The sequence below is a fragment of the Choristoneura fumiferana genome, chromosome 25 (assembly GCF_025370935.1).
Source record: "Choristoneura fumiferana chromosome 25, NRCan_CFum_1, whole genome shotgun sequence".
Lineage (NCBI taxonomy): Eukaryota > Metazoa > Arthropoda > Insecta > Lepidoptera > Tortricidae > Choristoneura > Choristoneura fumiferana.
In genome coordinates, this window is record NC_133496.1 from 9,473,340 (window position 1) to 9,495,094 (window position 21,755).

Below are 21,755 nucleotides of genomic sequence, written 5' to 3' on the forward strand. Positions count from 1 at the left end.
GACTTTTAAAAATAAAGTTCCTTTGAATTTTCCCTTTTTCATACAAATTAAATACTGGTATCAATTGTCGCCATCCTAGAACACAACTGACGTCGCCTGTCACGGTAGGTACTAAGATCAAGAATGTTGCTTTACATTGCTTCTTCGAAAAAACTTAAAAGTCTATTAAAAATACAAAAACTAATTATTTTTAAAAGTCGCTGAACTAATGTTGTTCAGTTTGACAAGTATTATCTATGTTTTAATTCTTTGCTCATATTATAGGCTACCCTTGGTGTTATCCTAAGTTATAAGAAGAAATTATATTTTAAGTTGTAATAAAATATTTTATTTTATATTGTTATAAATAAATTTCAGGACTGACCAATGAACTTACCTTGGCACTTGGCATTTAGATGTCACTTCATTTGTCGTTAAAGTCAATAATCAAGGCATATAATATCATACATAGGTATAATATTGAACTTGGCTCTCTTTTCACATTTAAGTTTTGATGGGATAAATATTATATTTTTAACCGACGAAAAAAAACGGAGGAACGATCGCTCAACGACCCGATTTTATATATATTTTTTATGTATGACCACGCATAACTTTTTACAGAGTAGTCCGATTTTGATAATTATTTTTTTATTGGAAAGCGTATAGGGTGGTCTCTACAGGTGGTCTCATATAAATTTAATTTCTTTTTTTATTCCATAGGGTATATTTAGCTTGAAGTTGGTAGGTACTACTTATTCTGTGGTACTCTTAGATCTAAATAAATTTGAAAAAAAAAATACTTCAACGGTAGGAAAAAAGAATACTTAAAATAAAAACTTTTAACAAGAAAATAAAACCGCCAAAAAAGTGAAATGCAAAAAATAATAAACTTTTTTTTTATTTAAAGTTTCGCCTTATTTTAAGTTGAACAGTGCCATATTTACGGTGATATTCGCCGAATATATAAGATGTATAATGAGACTTACGTTAACGTTTAATTAGTTGTAACTTGAGTTTGTTTCAACTTATGTTAACGTTTGATTAGTTGTAAATTGAGTATATTTCGCCTCACTGTAATGTGAATACTGCCATATTTACGGTGATATTCGCCGAACATGTACGTCGTTATACGACTTATCTTAACGTTTGATTAGTCGTAAATTGAGTATAACTCGCCTTACTGTAAGGTGAATATTGCCATATTTACAGATATATTTACCGAATATGTACGTCGCTATACGACTTATCTTAACGTTTGATTAGTTGTAAATTGAGTTTACTTCGCCTTACTGTAAGGTGAATATCACCATATTTACGATGATATTCACTGAATATGTAGGTCGTTATAAGACTTATATTAAAGTTTGATTTATTATAAATTGAGTATAATTCGCCTTACTCTAAAGTAAATATTGCCATATTTACAGTTACATTTACCGTATATGTATGTCGTAATACGACTTACCTTAACGTTTGATTAGTTGTAAATTGAGTTAATTCCGCCTTACCGTAAGGTTAATATCACCATATTTACGGTGATATTCGCTGAATATGTAGGTCGTTATAAGACTTATGTTAAAGTTTGATTTATTGTAAATTGAGTATAGTTCGCCTTACTGTAAGGTGAAATTGCGATGTTTGCGGTTATATTCGTCGCATATGTTCGTCGTTACACGCCTTATACTTAACGTTGGATTGGTTGTAACTTAAGTATATTTCGCCTTACTGTAAGGTTAATATTGCCATATTTACAGTTATTTTTACCGAATATGTACGTCGCTATACGACTTATCTTAAGGTTTGATTAGTTGTAAATTAAGTTTATTTCGCCTTACTGTAAGGCGGATATTGCCATATTTACGGTGATATTCGTCGCATATGTACGTCGTTACACGACTTATGTTAACGTTTGATTAGTCGTAGCCTCAGTATATTTCGCCTTACTTAAGATGAATATTGCCATATTTACTGTAATATTCGCCGAATATGTAAGTTGTTATAGGACTTACGTTTACGTTTGTTTTGTTTTTATTTGAGCTTATTTCGCTTTATCATAAAATGAAAATTGCCATATTTGTGGTGATATTCGCCGCATATTCAGCGACGTAAGCAAAAGGCGTTTTTAATAGTCCATTATTATTATATTAACAGTAGGAAGTTGGATTCCAAGAGTACCTTACCGTAAGTGTGTTTCGATGTTTCGTGTCCAGCATAATAGACGGTACCATTTTAACGATAACGCCTAGCTAAGCAAATATAACCGTAAGCATTACAAAATCACATCACGTCATTATAATTTAGCCGTCGACGGCAGAATTCATCTTAAGCCAGAAATCCATTTTTCTCAGTGTAAGCAAAGCTTGTACTATGTGTGATGTAGGTAGTTTGGCGTCACGTGACTTGTGTCACTTACGTCAGTTTGTAATAAACTGTCCAACGGTCTTTACGTGTTTCCTTGCTGTACATTCCCGAATTACCCAGGAGTTCTCCCAGATTGCTGAATACATCACAGTGGCGACGAGTTTCGATTCTGCGCGTGCAATAGGAAAAAAAAAAAGAAGAAAATGTCGATCGGGAAACTACAAGAGTTTAACGTGGGGAGTGGAGTTTGGTCGTCGTACCTCGACCGAGTCGAGATGTATTTCAAGGTCAACAAGGTGGAGGAAGACATGAAACTGCCGACGCTAATAGCAACTATGGGCGATGAAGCATATCAACTTTTAGAAAATCTAGCTAGTCCGTCAAAGCCCGCAGAATTAACCATCAAGAGGGTAGATGAGCTTATGCGGCAACATTTACAGCCAGGCCCTTCGGTATTAGCAGAGAGGTATCGTTTTAGGCAGAGGCGGCAGAAAGCCGATGAAAACATAGCAATGTATATCACAGAGTTAAAACGGCTGGCTAAACAGTGTAAATTTGGCACGAATCTAAATGAAAATCTTCGAGACCAATTTATTTGTGGGGTATATAGTGACGTCATACGGCAACGGTTTTTCACGGAGGACGACATGGTAACCGTCACTACGGCAGTAAAAATTGCAATGTCATTAGAGGCGGCGGAGAAAAATGCAGCTATCGTAGAACAAACAAAACCGGTCTTGAGTGCGGTTGAAGCGAGCGCAGTCCAGCCAGTATTGTTCGCGGGGCGCGGGACGTCATCATTCGGCCGGGACCAAGCTCGCGGGGTGGATGCTCGCGCGCATCGGGGAGCGTCCAACAGTTTAAATAATTACGTACAGTGCGATGCTTGTGGTGCACGGAGCCATAGTCAAACGAACTGCCGTTTTCGCGACTATGTGTGTAGTAAGTGTCAGCGGACAGGCACCTGCGTCGGGTGTGCCCGGAGTGGAGTGCGGCGCCGCGGGCGGTGGCCCGCGGGGCAGCGCGGACGCCGGCCCGGCGCGCGAGGTCGGCGGCGGCGGCGCCGTCGCGGGGCGGCCTGTACTTCAGTGATGCCGATCGCGAGCCAAGCGAAGAGTTCGGCGGTGATATCGAGCAAGAATTACACCACTTATGCTTGAATAACTACCAATCGGTAAGTTTGCCGATTAGCATTGATAACAAAGTGATTAAAATGGAAATTGATACAGGAACAGCGATCTATTGCGTAAGCAAGGCCACGTACGACCATCATTTTTCTCATTTGTGTATACAACAGGACAATACAGTGTTAAAGTTTTATGACGGATCAAAAGTGAAACCTTTAGGTATAATCAAACCGATGGTGACATATAATGACTGTAGTAAACAATTGGAACTGTTTATAATTGAGGGAGGAACGACATCGCTGTTGGGGAGGCAGTGGCTGGCCGAAATAGGAATAGCGATACCTAAGTTTAATTGTAATTTTTTAGTACATAAACATAAGGGACAAATGATGGATGAGCTCATGGTTTTGCTCGACAGGTTTGAGGCGCTCTTCACCGGCGGACTGGGACGGTACCGTGGCGGCAAGGCGACGTTGCGCGTGCGCCCGGGCGCGGCGCCGGTGTTCCACCGCGCGCGGCCGCTGCCGTACGCGCTGCGCGAGCGTCTGGACGCCGAGCTGGACGCCATGCTGCGCGCCGGCGTCATCGAGCCCGTTGACTGCTCCGACTGGGCTTCCCCACTGGTACCCGTTAATAAGCCTGACGGCACACTTAGGATTTGCGCAGATTACAAAGCCACTTTAAACCCGTCTTTATTGGTCGATCGTTATCCTCTCCCTAAAATTGAGGATGTGTTGGTGCATTTAAATGGCAATATGTACTTCAGTAAAATAGACCTCTCGCAGGCATACAACCAAATAGAGTTAGACGATTCAAAACGGTACACCGTAATAAATACTCATCGCGGTTTATTCCAGTACAACAGGTTGGTGTATGGGTTGTCTTCTAGCGTAGGTATATTTCAACGCATAATGACTACCTTATTGGGAAATATACCAAATGTTCAAGTCTTTTTGGATGACGTCATAATAGGTGGAAAGAATATGACCGAACATTTACGGGCTTTGGAAGCGGTACTCCAACGATTGCTTACTAGCGGGTTAAAATTAAAGAAAAGTAAATGCGTATTCCTCGCCAAGGAAGTCACTTATCTGGGTTATGTCGTGTCGAGGGAGGGCATCAAGCCGGACTCATCGAAGATTGATGCTATACAGAAAATGAAACAACCGCAAAATGTACCTGAGCTTAGATCATTCTTAGGCACAATTAATTTTTTTAGTAGATTTATTAGGAACCTAAGTTCTACTCTCAGTCCCTTGTATAATCTGTTGCGGAAGGGCGTCGAGTGGTGTTGGAACTCAGAGTGTGACAGTTCATTTATACAAATTAAACAGTCGTTATTGGATGCCAAGGTTTTAGCTCATTATGATCCAGAGAAGCGATTAATAGTCACTTGCGATGCGTCTGCGCGGGGGGTGGGGGCAGTACTGACTCAGGAAGGGCGGGGGGGCGAGCAGCCGGTCGCGTTCGCGTCGCGCACCCTGAATAGTGCAGAGGCTAACTACTCGCAGATTCATCGCGAGGCATTGGCAATTATATTCTGTGTAAAAAAATTCCATCAATACTTGTATGGCCGTCATTTCACTTTACGTACGGACCATAAGCCATTAGTGTCGATATTTGGTCCAAATGCGAGCATACCTACGATGACAGCCAGCCGGATGCAGCGGTGGGCTATAATTTTATCCGCGTATGACTATGACATTGAGTATGTAAGTTCTAGCAATAATTGTGCCGACAGTCTGTCTAGGCTTCCAAACGCGACCGAGCCGCCCAATAGTCGGTGCGAGATAATCCCAGAACAAACTTACCTACACTTTGCGCAAGATGCTTTACTACTGGATCATAATGAAATTAAGAAAAATACTTTAAAAGACCCGGTTCTAGCTAGAGTATTGAATTTCACTCGCGACGGTTGGCCAGAAGTGTGCGAAATTGAAAGTTTAAAACCGTAAGTACTTTAATAGAAAGTCAGAGTTGTACGAAGAGTTAGGCTGCGTGATGTGGGGTCACCGGGTGGTGATACCGGGGCCATGCAGAGATAAAGTAGTAAGAATCTTACACGAGCCCCATATGGGAATAGTTAAAACAAAAGCTCTAGCCCGGAGTTACGTGTGGTGGCCGGGAATAGACGAAGCGGTGGAGGCGACGTGCCGCGCCTGCGCGACGTGCGCGGCGCTGGCCAGCGCACCGCCGGCGCACGCGCCGCGCTGCTGGCCGTGGCCGGCCCGTCCCTGGGCGCGCCTGCACATTGATTTTTTGGGGCCTATTTACGGCAAAACTTATTTAGTTGTGGTCGATGCCATGTCTAAATGGGTTGAAGTATTCCCAGTTCCGAGTACCGCTGCCGGTTACACCATCGACAAACTGAGTGAGTTGTGGGCTAGGTGGGGGTTGCCGAGACAAATAGTAAGCGATAACGGACCACCATTCACGAGTAAGGAATTCCAAAGCTTCCTAGAAATGGACGGAATTTAACATATTTTCACAGCCCCATATCACCCAGCTTCGAATGGTGCCGCAGAAAATTCGGTCCGTACAATTAAATTAGTAATTAAGAAAGCCATAATTGAAAACAACGAAATTCAAAAGGCAATAAACAATTTTCTACTATATTATAGGAACACTGAGCACTGCTCCACGGGCGAAAGCCCAGCAAGGTTGCTCATGGGTAGGCAGTTACGGACGCGGTTATATATTTTGAAACCCAGTATAGAATCCCGAGTTTTAAAGAGCCAGCGGCGTCAGATGGACGCCGCAGGGGGCTCAGATAGGAAGCTAAGAGTAGGTGATGACGTGTGGTATCGTCAGTATTTAAAAGGGGAGAAATGGCAACCCGGTAAGGTTACTAAGTCACTAGGAAGTACAGATTACGATGTAATTAACGCGGAGGGGAAAGAAATTCACCGACACATTGACCAATTAAGACGCAGGTCCGGAAGTTCGGTTGTTTGTCCAATGCGTATAAATGAAATACCGAACAAGCGCGAAGGGTCGAAGTCTCCTAAACTAAGGGGTAACGGTGGGTCGGAGTTGTCAACGGGCCGTTCGCCATCACCCTTGGCGACGTCGCCGGCGCGGAGTGTGACCGAAGGGGAGGCGGAGGGCGAGCGTTTCTGCACTCCCGAAAAAGAGTTCGTGGGCGCGGAAACACCGACGCCGCCACCACTGCCTGACCCGGTACCGACCCGATCACGTCCCGTTCGGCAATGTCGAAATATAAAGCCACATTACAAAATATAGGTATAAGTAGTAACTAATAGATTGTCAATATATATGTATTAATTAAGTGTAGAGGAGTGTGATGTAGGTAGTTTGGCGTCACGTGACTTGTGTCACTTACACTTACTTAGTTCGGAATAAACTGTCCAACGGTCTTTAAGTGTTTCCTTGCTGTACATTCCCGAATTACCCAGGAGTTCTCCCAGATTGCTGAATACATCACACTATGGATGCTAGACAACGGATGGACATACATTATTATAGATAAATACTAAAATACATACAAACATCGTACGTATGTACTTACAAACATTCGTATTCATCATACAAATATTTGTCCGTCACGGGGATCGATCCCCGCAACCGCTAGCTTCGTAGTCAGGGTCACTAACAACTTAGCTATCTGGTCGAATAGCTGATATTTTGCATTGTTAAATTAATTATATTGTAAATACAAACTGAAATATAGATGCACAGAAAAACCAGAAAAATAAGACCATCACTGGGTATCGAACCCAGGTCCTCGGTATTCCGTACCGCGTGCTATACCGCTACACCACTGATGGTCAACGGTACCGACACGAATTTCCCCTATGCACCTCATATCTCAGCTTGTTTGTTTCTTATATAGCCACTTAAGCAGTGACGCTAGCGACATCTATGCCGTAGCCCTCATCGAGAAACTTTTTCGGCACTCCATTGGAACTAACCGCTCACCCGGACAAGAGATATCGTTACTAAGCAATCAAATTAAGATTGGTTTTTTGGAATCTTTTTGTATTTTTTATTTCAATTCCAAATTTTTACTTTACGGTCATCCCGTAAAACCTAAATTGAAACAATTTTTTTTCAATTTAGGTTTTACGGGATGACCGTAAAAGTAAAAACTTGGAATTGAAATAAAAAAAATACAAAATGATTCCAAAAAAACAATCTTAATTATATTGTATTTGTAATGTAGGTAGTTGTGATTTGAATAATGCTTTAGCGAAACTTAAAAGTAAGGCCCAGCACACACGGTGAAACGCAACTGCAACAAAACCCTTTTCAAATTATTGGTTTGAAACCAGTTTCAATCAGTTTCGATAAAATCATTTCCGTTATGAGAACAGACGTCTACAAAATGTCTAGTTCAAGTGATGAAGAAGATGTGGTTCTTTATTTGTATCTTCGACAAAGGTGGCGTAAACAAAGAAGTGTGGATACTTACGACCATATACATTGAGAAGAATATCAACTGCCGAATGTTTGCGGCTGTCAAAGAATTGCAAGAAACTGATAGAAAATTCATGGATGTTATCGTATGAGCATAAGTCGACTTCCAACGCAAATTTAATGTTTTATCATAGTCGTCAGTCATTTTATTGCATCGAAAAAGACGCCAAGCCGATGAAACGCAAACACGAGTTTCCTACACGCCGGTTTCAATACGACTGATTTGCAATGCGTTTCAAACTGGTTGCGTCATGTGTGGATCTCTCTCAAAGGAGTATATGGCATAAACTCAAATGAAACGCAAAAGTAACTAGAAGTTGCAGTTTCGTTGCAGTTCTTTGCGTTTCACCATGTGTGCTGGGCCTAAGTCTCACATTTGATTATAACGAACAATGAGGTTAAACTAAAATTATAATTAAGGTCCGCCCGGATTGCTACCACCATCTCGCTCGCTAATCCTGCCGTGAAGCAGCAGTGCTTGCACTGTTGTGTTTCGGCGTGGAGAGTAAGACAGCCGGTGAAACTACTGGCACGTGAGGTATCCCATCTTAGGCCTCTAGGTTGGCAACGCGTCTGCAATACCCCTAGTGTTGCAGATGTTTATGGGCGGTGGTGATCTCTTACCATCAGGAGACCCACTTGCTCGTTTGACAACCAAAATAAAAAAATAAAAAATAAAATAAAAATAATAATAACAGTAATAGTAACTTCGTTTTTGACATCTCTAGAGTTAAGATCTCTAATAAATTATGAACATGAAATGTACAATCTACAATCCTCTCGAATCGTACCCTTTCGTACCCTTGCTGTAGGTGTAAGTAAGTATAACGTTCCAAGCAGAGTTAACAATTATGTGACCAATTAATGTAAAAAAAAAAACCTAATTTCACAAAACTTACTGCCTCCGATGAATTTATAGGCGTGTCCTATAAAAGGTAAAGCTGCTTTATCACTTGGAACCTGAGCTGCCAGTGCCAGAAGCCTTTGCCTTTTCTTCGATACATGAAACTTTAAAACGTTCAAACCCCACATTGCAACAGCTAGGAGTAATATAAGGAATAACATGTTAGCGTAAGTTTTCAGAAACAAACTACTGAATACATAAAAAATTTGACCCTTATATACTTATGGTTACGTAATTTTAATGACGGGTGTCATACCAGATTTGTAGGTAATCGTCGCTCGGCAGGCAAAAGTGCTAAAGCGACACTTCTTCAACTTTACAGGAGAGCGATTTAAAGTTTTTTTTTTTACGAAAAGAAATCATTACTAATTATCCAAACGGCCAATTTTGTAATTTCCAGGAATGTATGACACACAATTTAAAAATCTATAAATAGTTTTTAATAATTCGTAGCAAAATCCACTGATTTGAGAGATAAGTTTCGCTTTAGTAAGTTGTTCCCTTGTCATCAAGCAATTTTTTTTTGTAATGCTGATTTATCAAAATATTCCAAAATACTAAACCAAAATTATGATGGTAAATAAATTATATTAATCATCTAGTTATTCTAAAGTTTCAATAACTTAACGTTAATTGTTACTAACAGTAGACTTTTCTTAATGTTATAAGGTAAGTACCTAATCACAAAACACTTCTAATTTAATTTACATTAACAATATTAAAGACTTACAACTCCATGACCAACTTACCTTGTATGCAGATGATACCTGCCTTTTTTATCTCGAAAAATCCATATCTGACGCTATTTCAAAAGTACCTACAACAAGATCTTAATCTACTTCATGAATGGTTCCAATACAATCTTCTCACTATAAATGCTGATAAAACTTTATTTATAATCTTCAAAGCCAAAAATAAACCCATGAGCAACTCCATTAACGCTGGACGGGCAAGAGCTGAAAGAGAGTACAGAGGAAAAATATCTGGGCTTAATTGTTGATAGTGGACTGACTTGGAAGCCACATATTGAGCACATTCGAACCAAGCTGTCTTCCCTTATAGGTTCTGTACGAAGAACTGCTTGCTGTTTCCCACGACAGGTTGCTTTCCTAATATATAACTCACTAGTCAAACCACATCTTCAATACCTCATCGAAATCTGGGGCAGTGCAGCCAAAACCAACGTATCAGACCTTCAAATCAGTCAAAATAAAAATTGTTAAAATCCTTTTCCACTATGACTAACCCACCCCTACGGAAAAAAATTATAAAGGTACCCAGCTCTTGTCGGTCAAACAATTTATACTTATAATATGGTGTATCTTAATTCGTAGAATACTAAACAAAGACATTAATTCACAAATTAAATTAAAACATAAAAGTGATATCGCAAATTACCGAAATAGAAATGCTGACCACTTACTAGTATCAAAATCACGAACCAACTACGGTAGAAAGACGATCACAAGTGAAAGGGTACAGCTTTACAACAAGTTGCCAAATTTTTAAAAAAATATCTAATCAAATAATTCATTTAAAATTCACCTGAAAAATATATATTCACCATCATCATCATCTCAGCCGTAGGACGTCCACTGTTGGACATAGGCCTCCCCCACAGACCTCCAGTTGCTTCGGCTGGCAGCGGCCTGCATTCACCGTGAACCTGCGGCTTTAACCAGGTCATCCGTCCATCTTGATGGTGGATGTCCTACGCTGCGCTTGCCGATCCGCGGCCTCCACTCGAGAACTTTTCGGCCCCAACGGCCATCCGCTCTCCGTGCTATATGGCCCGCCCATTGCCACTTCAACGAGGTGATTCGCTTGGCTATGTCGGTGACCCTTGTTCTTCTACGTATCTCCTCATTTCTGATTCGGTCCCGTAGAGAAACCCCAAGCATAGCTCTCTCCATAGCTCGCTGAGCAACTCTGAGCTGAGATCCATATGTCATCACTGGACAATGATGTAGTGTTCACTTTGAAACACAGACAGACAGATGGACGCATCGACAGACGGACGGACGGATGGGCCGTCGGAAAGATACACAGACAGACTCACATACGCTAAAATTAACAACCTGTGTCACTCCTAACAAAGACTTATTTTCTTGTCTCTTCTCTTGTCATGCTGTTTGTTGTCTTACTTGTTAAGATGCATCAAGGCCTTGTTGCATAGCGTGCGAAAGAAATGACCATACATACGCTCCAAAACCATAACCCTTGCCGTTTCTCACACTTATAAATAAAATAAAAAATCTTGAATCACTTCATAATAGAGTACATACTATACATACTCGTACATATGCAGACAGACGGAGGGAAGCGACTTACTTCTATGGAGTGAAAATGTTCATGAAATTCTTACAGCCCTGCCTCTGGTGTTCTTGTAACAAATCATTAATGTTTCTTACAAAAATGATACAATAAACATACCCGTGTATCCAATTACATATTTTTTTCATCATCAAATCGTACATACATAAATAGTTTAAGAGTTGCACTCTTGCTAAATTCATCTCGTCCGCCAACTTTTTGACTTTCTTGATTTGTGTTCAAACCATATTCAAATATAATTGTTGTTGTTTCTTTAAAAAAAAATATGGCTCTGTCCATCGGAGGACAATTTTGCCAGTGTCTAGTAGTTTTTGCCGTTGTACGGTAAAAAAATTCTAGAAAACGAAATATGAGAGGTGATGGTGGATGCTCAAATATTTCTTCCTCTTAATGGCGGCCATAAGGCTTGGGCCAATGTCAGTTAAATTAAAGATAAATATATTCTTCTTATGCACGTTGTACGGTGATTGTAGTTTTTGCAACTTGATAGCAAAATTCCAGAAACCACGCGGAGACGACTTGCGCATTAAAAAATGTCAGACACGAGAGCAATATAGAATTTTGTGATCACTGTTCACTGTTCAGGTTAATTGCCGCATAAAACACTATCAAAATTATACTTCAACTAGCCAAAGAAGCAGAAATACCAAAATTAGATATCGTCTACATCCGCCATGTTCGAATGCTACAAATCGAATCCATGCTCAAATATAATTGCTTTTGAATATCAATCTGATTGACTTGACATTGTGACAAAAATGTATTATAATGACATTTAAATTTCACTTATCTAGCCAGTAATAATAATAAAAAGGTGGTACAAAAAACTATTTCGACTGTGTAAACCTTTTTATTCTCTGAGCCTAGATTTAGCGGCCGTAAAAAGCCGTGATATGTAGGAATTTATTTGAGCCCCACTGTAAAACTTGATATTCATACATACACATGCAACGTATGTTGAATGTAGACCTTATTTTTTAACTAATTAGTTTAGTGATTATATCTAGCACCTTTTATTGCGAGAATAAATATGCTTTATATAAATTAGTGGCGCTACTGTCTACGTAAGTGTAAATAACTAATATCTGTTCAGAATTGTCCACGTGTCCTAGCTCGAAGCACCGCATTATAATGTATGTAAAGTATGCAAACTTATAATTTTTGCCGAGGACTGGGTCTGTTACTTGAATAATTATTATTTTAAATGACAATTTTAAAAGAAACTTATTTGTTTTTCGTCATACTTACAGTTTGTGTCCTTGCATTTATCAGAAAATAATAGTTTAGGCGTTTCAACTTCCGAAAAAAAACAATTTAAAAACAAAAAAATTAAATACTAGACTCAGAGACTTGAACTTGATCTCTCAGTGATCTCATGGCACTGACGCACGCACCCATATAAGATGTCACTACATGCTCGCTGCGAACACTGCCAGTTGTACTCATACAATGGTAAAATGCATCAAAATTTACTGCATAACGCTGCACTTTTGATGCAATAAAGTTACTTTTTTTTTTGGATTTTGCTTGAAGAGCATATCCATAATTTACTATTCTCAAAAAATCCTCTAAGAAAACATGTCCGTGGAAGCTATGCGCGTTGTCCGTAGGTTTGTATGGAAGAGCAACCCCCTTAATATGATATAATATCAAGTGATATACTTTGTTTCTAAAATACTTGGTAAAGTTTAAAATTTTAAAACCAGAAAATTAGGTGTTTTATTTTTGTATTGCAAAGCTTTACTTCAAAATTTTTGCGAGCGAGCGAAGCGAGCGAGCAAGACGGTTCGGAGCAGAAGCGACTTGAATAGTTTAGGTTCAGAAGGGTAAGGCGCCTTAGCCTTCGATGTTAGGTTTTTTTTATAGCAGCGAGGAAACCTTAAAAGTAAAATATATATTTTTTATTTATATTTATGAGCGTTATGTTTTCCGTTGTTAGATTAAATGAATGTTATATGTTTTTGGTTGTTAGAGGCTTCAAACATTATATAATTTGATCGTTATACTCAATGTATTTTACTCATTATACATAATTAAATTATATATTTTATCACTATATATTATGAGCATTATAGCAAAAGTATGTTATATTTAAAAAAATATAGAAAGTGAAGTTATACGTAATGAATATTAGGTATATGTTTTGTTTTTATATATTCTATTACTTACTTTTTTAAGTTGTCATATTGCACGAAACAAAAAAACTAAACTAAAACTCCAAACGCATTATTGGCATTTTTAGATTATAAACAAAAAAAAAACTCCCTTATTTTGCTGTCAATCCTCTATTGCTTAAAATAATTTGTACTAGCTATTGCCTGTGACTCCACGGCCACAGCTGCCTGTGTGTTGCCGTCCACGTAAGATTCGTTCATCGCTATCCCGCGGGAACTATGCAGATTTCCGGGATAAAAACTTTCCAATGTCTTTCCCTGGGCGGGACTTAAACTATTTGTATACCGAATTTCATCTAAATCGGTTGGGCAGTTTTGACGTGATGAGGTACAGACTTACAAACTGTCGCATTTATTGTATTAGTGGAATTAAACCAAGCTATAAACTGTCTGTGTGTTAAATGTTATCCAAATTCGCTAATTCAATTTGCCGTGGAATAGCAAACAGACATTTTTTTATTTTATATTTTTTTATTTTATTTGTATTTATTTATATTATTACTAGAGTTATTAAACAGTGCTTGTATTATGATTTATTCTGTGACATTGCTTGCAATTGTCATCTACACCTACCGACCCACATTTTGTTTTGTTTCTGTTTCATTAATATTCATTGCAATAATACCTTACGTAGGTACGACCGAATTATGACCCACACCTGGAGGTCGATTTAATGCATGATAATTTTTTTGTGTCAGTGCAAGCAAGCCACTAGAATTACTTGCTCCAGATTTCACGTGTAAGGTCAATGTGGCCAAGACCGGCATACTTCATTTTTTTTTTACCTCGGAGTGATCTAGCTGCGTTAATTATTCACCTGCGTTAACACTTGTACTTGCATACGATGAAGAATTTCATAAATAATAGTTAAGCTATAGAGATAGATCATTTTATTCACAAATGAAGCAAAAAAATATATTTTTCTAAAATTCGGCGAGTAGACGGACTTCCCGTGTAGTTTAAGGTAAGTCCGTCTAGTAATGATATCGGCCATACTATGGGTCCTTATATGTAAGTATGCGAATCCTCAAAAAAAATGAAACAAGACAATGAAAAGTGTACTTTAAACGTGTTAACATAAGGCTTAGATTCGGAATAAACACAATTTTTCTTATTCAAAGGCAAGTCAAATTACGTAAATGGGGTGGTAAACCTTTTTTGGCAAAAAATATATAATAAGTACTTACTTATTTATAAGGTTTCCCAAATAAAGGATCAATTGAAATTATAAAATGTATTTTAATAGTTTAATTTTTAATTTACTGAGATCAAAGAGGGTCACCTAGCACTGATAGTGCAAGCTTTGCTTAGTTTGGGGCTAATATTTATTTGATTATTTATTTATTTGATAGGTATTTTTAATTTATATTTTCGGTGACATAGTGCCACAGCATAGTGCTGAGGGTGAGGGACACATTTCCGTACTAGTTTCAAGATCAAAATGCCTTATGAAATCCTAATAATATTGAAATCGTAAAAACAGTTGGTAACTTCTGATTCAAGGGAAGTCCGGCCGGCATATGACGGACTTGCCTTGTACATAGTAGACGGACTTTCCAACTTAACGAAATTTTATTGTGATAAATGATGGTACGTATAATTACAAAAGTAAGCCATTTTCTGATAAATTAAACACAGAATAAACTTAACTGGTTCTTATATTACTTCTGTAGTTACTTTCTGGTGCAAAATCTTGTCACGAACTATTTTTAACAATTTTGTTAGCAGAGACCGTCGCACTATCATTTCGAGTTCCATACATGCAATTACTTGTTTAGGCGGATTGCTCTGAAGTTCGTTGTCACAGCGCCATCTGTTTTAGAGTGAGGGAACAAGCGCGACAAACTGCTTTATATACTGGACGCTAAAGCAGGAACCGCTTTCAAATTCAAAAGTTATAACGTGTTGACGGACTTGCCTTGTAGACGGTCTTGCCCACATTGACCTTACTTAGATAAATAATGCTACCTACAATATTGTTGCACTTGATTGTCTTATGTTGGAAGGTATGCCATAATATGTTTGCCTACGAAAAGTGATTAATATTTAATGTTGTATTTATCTTTACTACTTAAAAAGCATGTTCCAATACCGGTATTGCCGGTTTAATCTAAATGTTAACGTAATTTTAGTTATAAAAATCTCATGTCAGCGAAATTGCATATTTCTTATGAGAATAAATGATCTTTAAACCGAAAAAAGGTACCATTTGATTTCTATGATTCCTACTAAATGCTCAAAAAGGTTTTTTTTTTCACTACTTATTATTTTGTCAGCATTATCAATCCAAAATACTACGCATGATTGTCAAAGCACCTTGTTATATCAACAAAACCGGCCAAGAGCGTGTCGGACACGCCCAAAATAGGGTTCCGTAACCATTACGAAAACATTAAGTAATATTTTTCTAAGGATTTCGTATTTTATACGGAATCTTCCAAGTTTAGGTATATTTTATACCTTAGGCTGCTATTTACTCTTAAAGTACTAATATTTTCGAGAAAACATAACCGTTATAGTTTTCCTTGTAAGTTTGATGTACTTACTACCATCCTGAATTTTTTCAAATTTTTCCACCCACCGGTTTCTTAGATTTAAGAGGGGGTGGGGGGGATTTTAATGAAAATTTGAACTTTAAAGTTGAATATTTCGCAAACAGATCATTAAATCTAAAAATTGTCTTAGCAAACCCCTAATGGTTTTAAAAGACCTATTTAACGATACCCCATACTGTAGGATAGGATGAGAAAAAAAAATCATCCCCACTTTACGTCTATGGAAGGTACCCTAAGAATTTTTTTTTTGAATTTTTTACTGTACCATTTTGTCGGCATAGTTTACATATATTAACGTGCAAAATTACAGCTTTTTAGCATTGATAGTCCCTGAGCAAAGCCGCGGACGGACAGACAGACAGACAGACAGACAGACAGACATGGCGAAACTCTAAGGGTTCCATTTTTGCCATTTTGGCTCCGGAACCCTAAAAATGCAAGAATACACCATGACTGAGATACTCCAACTGTAAAAAACTGGCTAAGAGCGTGTCGGACACGCCCAAAATAGGGTTCCGTAGCCATTACGAAAAAAAAAACAAATAATATTATGTGCGTTATAACACAATTAAAACACATAAGTACTACAGTCTTAAAATTTATTACCAGAAAAAGAGCGTATCTTCACGGCACTTACGTCCTTTTGTTGAGAAGCGCAGTTTTTCGGCAATATCTCAAAAACGGTATAATCCGATCATGTTGAAACCAATTTTCGTTGAAAGTATTTATTAAGCGTTACCTTTCCATATTTATTGGACAAACGGTTTACAAGATAGAGGGGGGGGACACAATTTTTGCTACTTTGGGAGCGATTATTTCCGGAAATCTTCACTTAGTCAAAAAGTTTTTGAGAAACCTTACTTTCAAAAGACCTGTCGAACTATGTGCCACACGTTGATGCGAGTTAAAAAAAATTGTTTCAATTTCTGTTACGTGTATGGAGTGCCCCCCCCCCATGTAAATATTTATTTTTTTAAATTAAAATTACAAAACTAAAATCTTGTAGTTTTCGAGTAAAATGCCTGTGATATACGGACGGACAGACAGACAGACGGACTTGACGAAACTATAAGGTTTCCTTTTTTGCCATTTTGGCATTCAGACATGCATAGCCAAATCCTTTTCTTCTTAGTCGGACACTCTTGTCAGAGTGGTCGTGGTTGCGCAGACGAGGTACATACATGGAGAGATGTTCGGTGGGTCGCAGACCCTTTCGAGGACAGCCCTCTTAGCGATGTGCTTCCATTTCTGCCGGTTAGAGGCGTTGCGAGTACACTGGACCATGGTGGACTCAGTAGCTTTTTTAATCAGGTCAGTCCAGCGAGTTGGTGATCGGCCGCGTGCCCTCCTGCCTTCCACCTGTCCCTGAACCACCAATCTCTCCATTGAGTTCTCATTTCTGGAGATGTGACCAAAGAACTTCAGTAGGCATAGGCAAATACAGGATACAAAACCATCCTAACAACTTGGCAAATTACCTGATGAGGAAATACGCCACATTTAGTCGGCTGAAGAGGAGATCCATCCAAGACCTACTGAAATGATAGCTAGCATTATACTCGTATTTTTATGCATAGATACGGGCGCGTCACAGGGCGCGCACCGACCAGGACAATTTTTTTTTTTTTTTTTTTTTTTTTTTCGGATGGACTGTTGCTGTTAGCCTCAGACGGCTTTTACAGCTTACCGGAGAGAGGGCGAGCAACCAGATGGGCTGCTCAGCAAGTGGGTTGTTTACTTAGCATGCCAAAGGGTGCTCCTATTGAGCCGACCTCGGACTTTGGACGCTAAGGGAGAATTGCAAGCAATCGGATTTTGACCAGGACAATACACGAGTACACACACTTGAGCTTCTGCTGAATGTTCCGAAGGGACAGATTGCGAATTAAAATAATAATTATCGTGTCCTAGCATTTTTGGTGTGTTGATATTAAACTATTGTATCTTAGATTATTTATAGTAAAAAGCGTGAAAAAAAAAATAAAAAAATCTGAACCGACTACAAAAAAACCACGAAAATAAATTTCTACCAGTCTGAAGTCGGTCGGTGTCTCAGCACGAGCCAGCAGGAGTGATTGAAGCCCAACACATAGTGCGTAGGTGAGATAGATGACTATAGGTCCACTCCTGCTGGCTCGTGTGCTGCAGAGGCACCGACCGACTTCAGACTGGTAGAAAATTATTTTCGTGGTTTTTTGTAGTCGGTTAATTAAAAAAAAAAATATTTTTTTTCACGCTTTTTAACTTGTTTGACTCGCCCCGCTCACATCTTTCTCTGTAGGAACGCTCCTATGTAATCTACCATTGCGAGTTGAACGGACTTCGAAATGACACCGCTCCGCTCTCTAGAACTGAGCGAGTTCATTTCAACTCTTTTCACTCGTTTCTGTCGTTTCTGCTCCACTAAGTATTTGTTGGTGGAAACATAAGTACCTACGCAATTTACTTTTGCGAGTTAAACTAAGTCATTAATGAGTCCGCTCTGCTCGCGGTAAAAACCGGGCGGTTGTTGTTTGTTTGTTGTTTTCATAATGTGAGTTTTTAGGGTTCCGTACCTCAAAAGGAAAAAACGGAACCCTTGTAGGATCACTTTTTGTCCGTCTGTCTGTCTGTCTGTCAAGACCCTTTTTCTCAGGAACGCGCGGAGGTATCAAGCTGGAAATATCAAATACTGAGGTCTACTGTCCCTTAAAGCTGTGAAAAAATCAAACTTCTAAGCCAACGCAATCAAAATAATGCAGCCGTTTATGCTGCAAATTTCCGCAAATTTTCGAAACTCGCTAGGGAATCAAAACCTACAGGGTACTTCCCGTGAACTCAGAATCTAGAAATTTGGTATGAAGGTAGCTATTATAATACATCATCATCATCATCATCCCAGCCTATAAACGTCCCACTGCTGGGCACAGGCCTCCTCCTCTTATAATACAACCAACTAGAAAAGTCTGAAAATCTTGATGTTTTATGTCTGTCTGTAAATATCAAGTACCAATATAATCTGACCCCACACTGCTTACATTTTGCATTTTGCTCTGCATACACTGGATGTATTAAATCACTCGGAAAAAGCGAGAAATCTTCAAGGCCCGATTCCCGTTTACTTACATACCTATAAATGTGTACGGAACCCTCGGTGCGCGAGTCCGACTCGCACTTGCCCGGTTTTTTAGTAGGGCTGCGTCGCGCTGCGCGGCGGGCAGTGCTGTGTGTGTCGCATGCCAACTAGGATCCACTTAGGTAACTTCAGGGTCAAGTCATCCTCCTTGGCCTTGGCATTTTTTAACAGAATTAAAAAAAAGGTGAAGGTTATCACTTCGGTTGTATTTTTTTTTATTTTTTATCTTTGCTACCTCACAACTCCGTCATTTCTGAACCGATTTGTTTTTTTTTTCGTTCGTTTAAGAATGCCTTCAATTGAGTCCAAAGCACCAAACCAGGATCTGATGGTTGGGTCCTAAGGAAATCAAATATTGTAGGGGCACCTGTGGTTTGGATATAGTTAGTAGTAACTCGTGCATTTGCTCTTGAAAATTATCATTTGGTGAAGTGGAACTGATGAGAAAGACCACATTTGAACGACGGAGCTACTACTCAATAACAAGTACTTCACGGGTTGATTTTCAATTACTTTAACACAGTTTCTAAGCAACTTATGCTCGTCGTAATGCATATGGTGCAATGGAACGGGTGGTGAAGCACCGCCGGGGCGCGCCGGGACTCCTCAATAATCAACGTCTCTGGATCGGAAAAAGCAATATTTCGTAAAAGGTGACGACCAGTTGACATTAAACTATTGTATCTTAGATTATAATAAAAAGCGTGAAAAAAAATACGTGGCTACAAAAAACCATGAAAATAGTTTTCTACCAGTCTGAAGTCGGTGCCTCAGCACGAACCAGCAGGAGTGATTGAAGCCCAATATATTTTAGTAAGTATGTAGGTTAGAGACGGCATCACATTTGCCGAAACATTTTTAACCGACTTCAAAAAAAGGGGGAGGTTCTATGTTCCAATGTTTGTATTTTTTTAGTAGTATTAAACGTAGGTCGGTAATTTCATTGGGCTAATACGCCTATCAATCCAAATACGGTTTTTAACGTCTTCTAAAGAACACGAAGCGCATGAGTGTAAAATGTAAGTACTTAAGTACTAATATTAAAATAAAAATACGAGATAGTCCAGTATTATATTACAAATATTATTTCCAATCTAAAACTGTAAGACACATTTATCTAATATAATTTGTTGTACTCATACCTCGTACAATCCGAACTATAAAGAATCAAAAATGTATTCCTTACATTTATTCACAGATATTACAGTGTTAGTAATTGTCTATTTTCACAACATCGAAATTTGAAAAAGTGTTTCATGTCTGATACGGCTGGTATTTTAAAAGCAATGCATCGAATATGGTCACGCCCGGATGGCGGTTACAATAATGCTGGCAGTTGGCACCACAATCCGCAATATTTACTGAAATTGTCATGATATCGAAAAAAAAACCTACAGAGTGCCTCTAACCATAGGGTTTTAAATGAAAGGTTCGATTCAACTCGCATAAATGAGCTCTTTTTGTTCTACAACTTTTTAAAAACATGGACCAGTGTTCATTGCATATACATTGATAAAGGTTTATCTTAAGGTAATGTCATTTGCAAATGTCGCATTGTTTATAGGCCATACCATACCATGAGACAGCAGTAATACCGCCTCCGATAGACTGATTTAACGATAAAACTTTGAGGATCAATAAATTATCTAAATTCAAGTTATTTTAAATTGTACAAAACAAAAGAAGCTCAGTTATGCAAGTAGAATCGAACTTTGCATTTAAAGCACCGTAGTAAGGAACATCCTCTATACCACATAACCAATTGAGACACCGTAATTAAAATCTAAACAGTATTTAGCGAAAAAGAAGAGCAGACATTAGACTTAAGCACAAAGAAAACACAAAAGCGTTTCAGCACAAAACACAGATAGTTCAGAAATCAATCTCCATACAAGTGCGCTCGAGCAACGCACACATAGACACTGCTCACGGACACGATATCTCGGACCGGTTGGGACCAGTGCGAGCGCGAGTGCCATCCGCTGGACACGCGTCTGTGAACTTTTTGTGCAATAATGGAGCAACCAAAAAAAGTTATAACTGTTCAGTGGACGATTTTTTTAATTAAATAATCGTGAATTTCGCCAATAACGAAATCGTCCCAAGATATTTTCTGTGACAAATTTATAATGTAACAATGACATTAAAATTAAAATATTTTAGTTATTAATTTATATTTCCATTCTTCCCGTTTCAATCTTCCCGTATAAATCAACCACGATAGTTTTTTGGTGCATAAGCTATAGTTGACAACCTTAGAGCGACCGCCGAGCGTAGGTAAGAAAAGTGAAGTACATACAGGAGATTGACTTCTGAACTATCTGTGTTTTGTGGTTTCAGTCTCTGTTTCACAACGGCGGAAGGTAGAGTGAAGTTTGTGTACGTTCATATTTAGTACGAATATTTGGCTAAATAGTAACGTTGTAAATGGCATATTGGACTTTTAAAGCTACATGTTAAGCTCATGGCAAAATTTCAAATGTAATTTGGACCTAAATTCCAAAAAAACTCAGAGGTGCGAGCCCGGGTTTGAACCCAGGGCCCTCTGCTTGAGAGAGCAACGGTCAAACCACTAGGCTAATACGTCTTCCAGCTCATAGATTATAGTGCGATATTTTTTTATGCATATGTATTTCTTATGAGCCTTACTGTAACCACTTGCTGGCTGCAGTACGAATGGGCTCGACCGGGTTAGTACCACACTCCCACAGAATACCGGCGTGAAATAGTAGTTTTGCTACTGTGTTTCGTACGATAAGTAGGGGA

General features: G+C 38.8%; 1 protein-coding gene across 1 annotated transcript in view; it reads right to left on the reverse strand.

Moving 5' to 3' along the window:
* LOC141442045 (probable cytochrome P450 519D1) overlaps positions 1-8,983 on the reverse strand; it is a 32,518-nt gene extending 23,535 nt beyond the window's left edge. Inside the window, exon 1 of the mRNA XM_074106949.1 lies at positions 8,807-8,983. Within this exon, the coding sequence (XP_073963050.1) occupies positions 8,807-8,972 (166 nt within the window). The 5' untranslated portion in view covers positions 8,973-8,983. The remainder of the gene's footprint in view (positions 1-8,806) is intronic.
* Between the last annotated feature and the right edge of the window lie 12,772 nt (positions 8,984-21,755).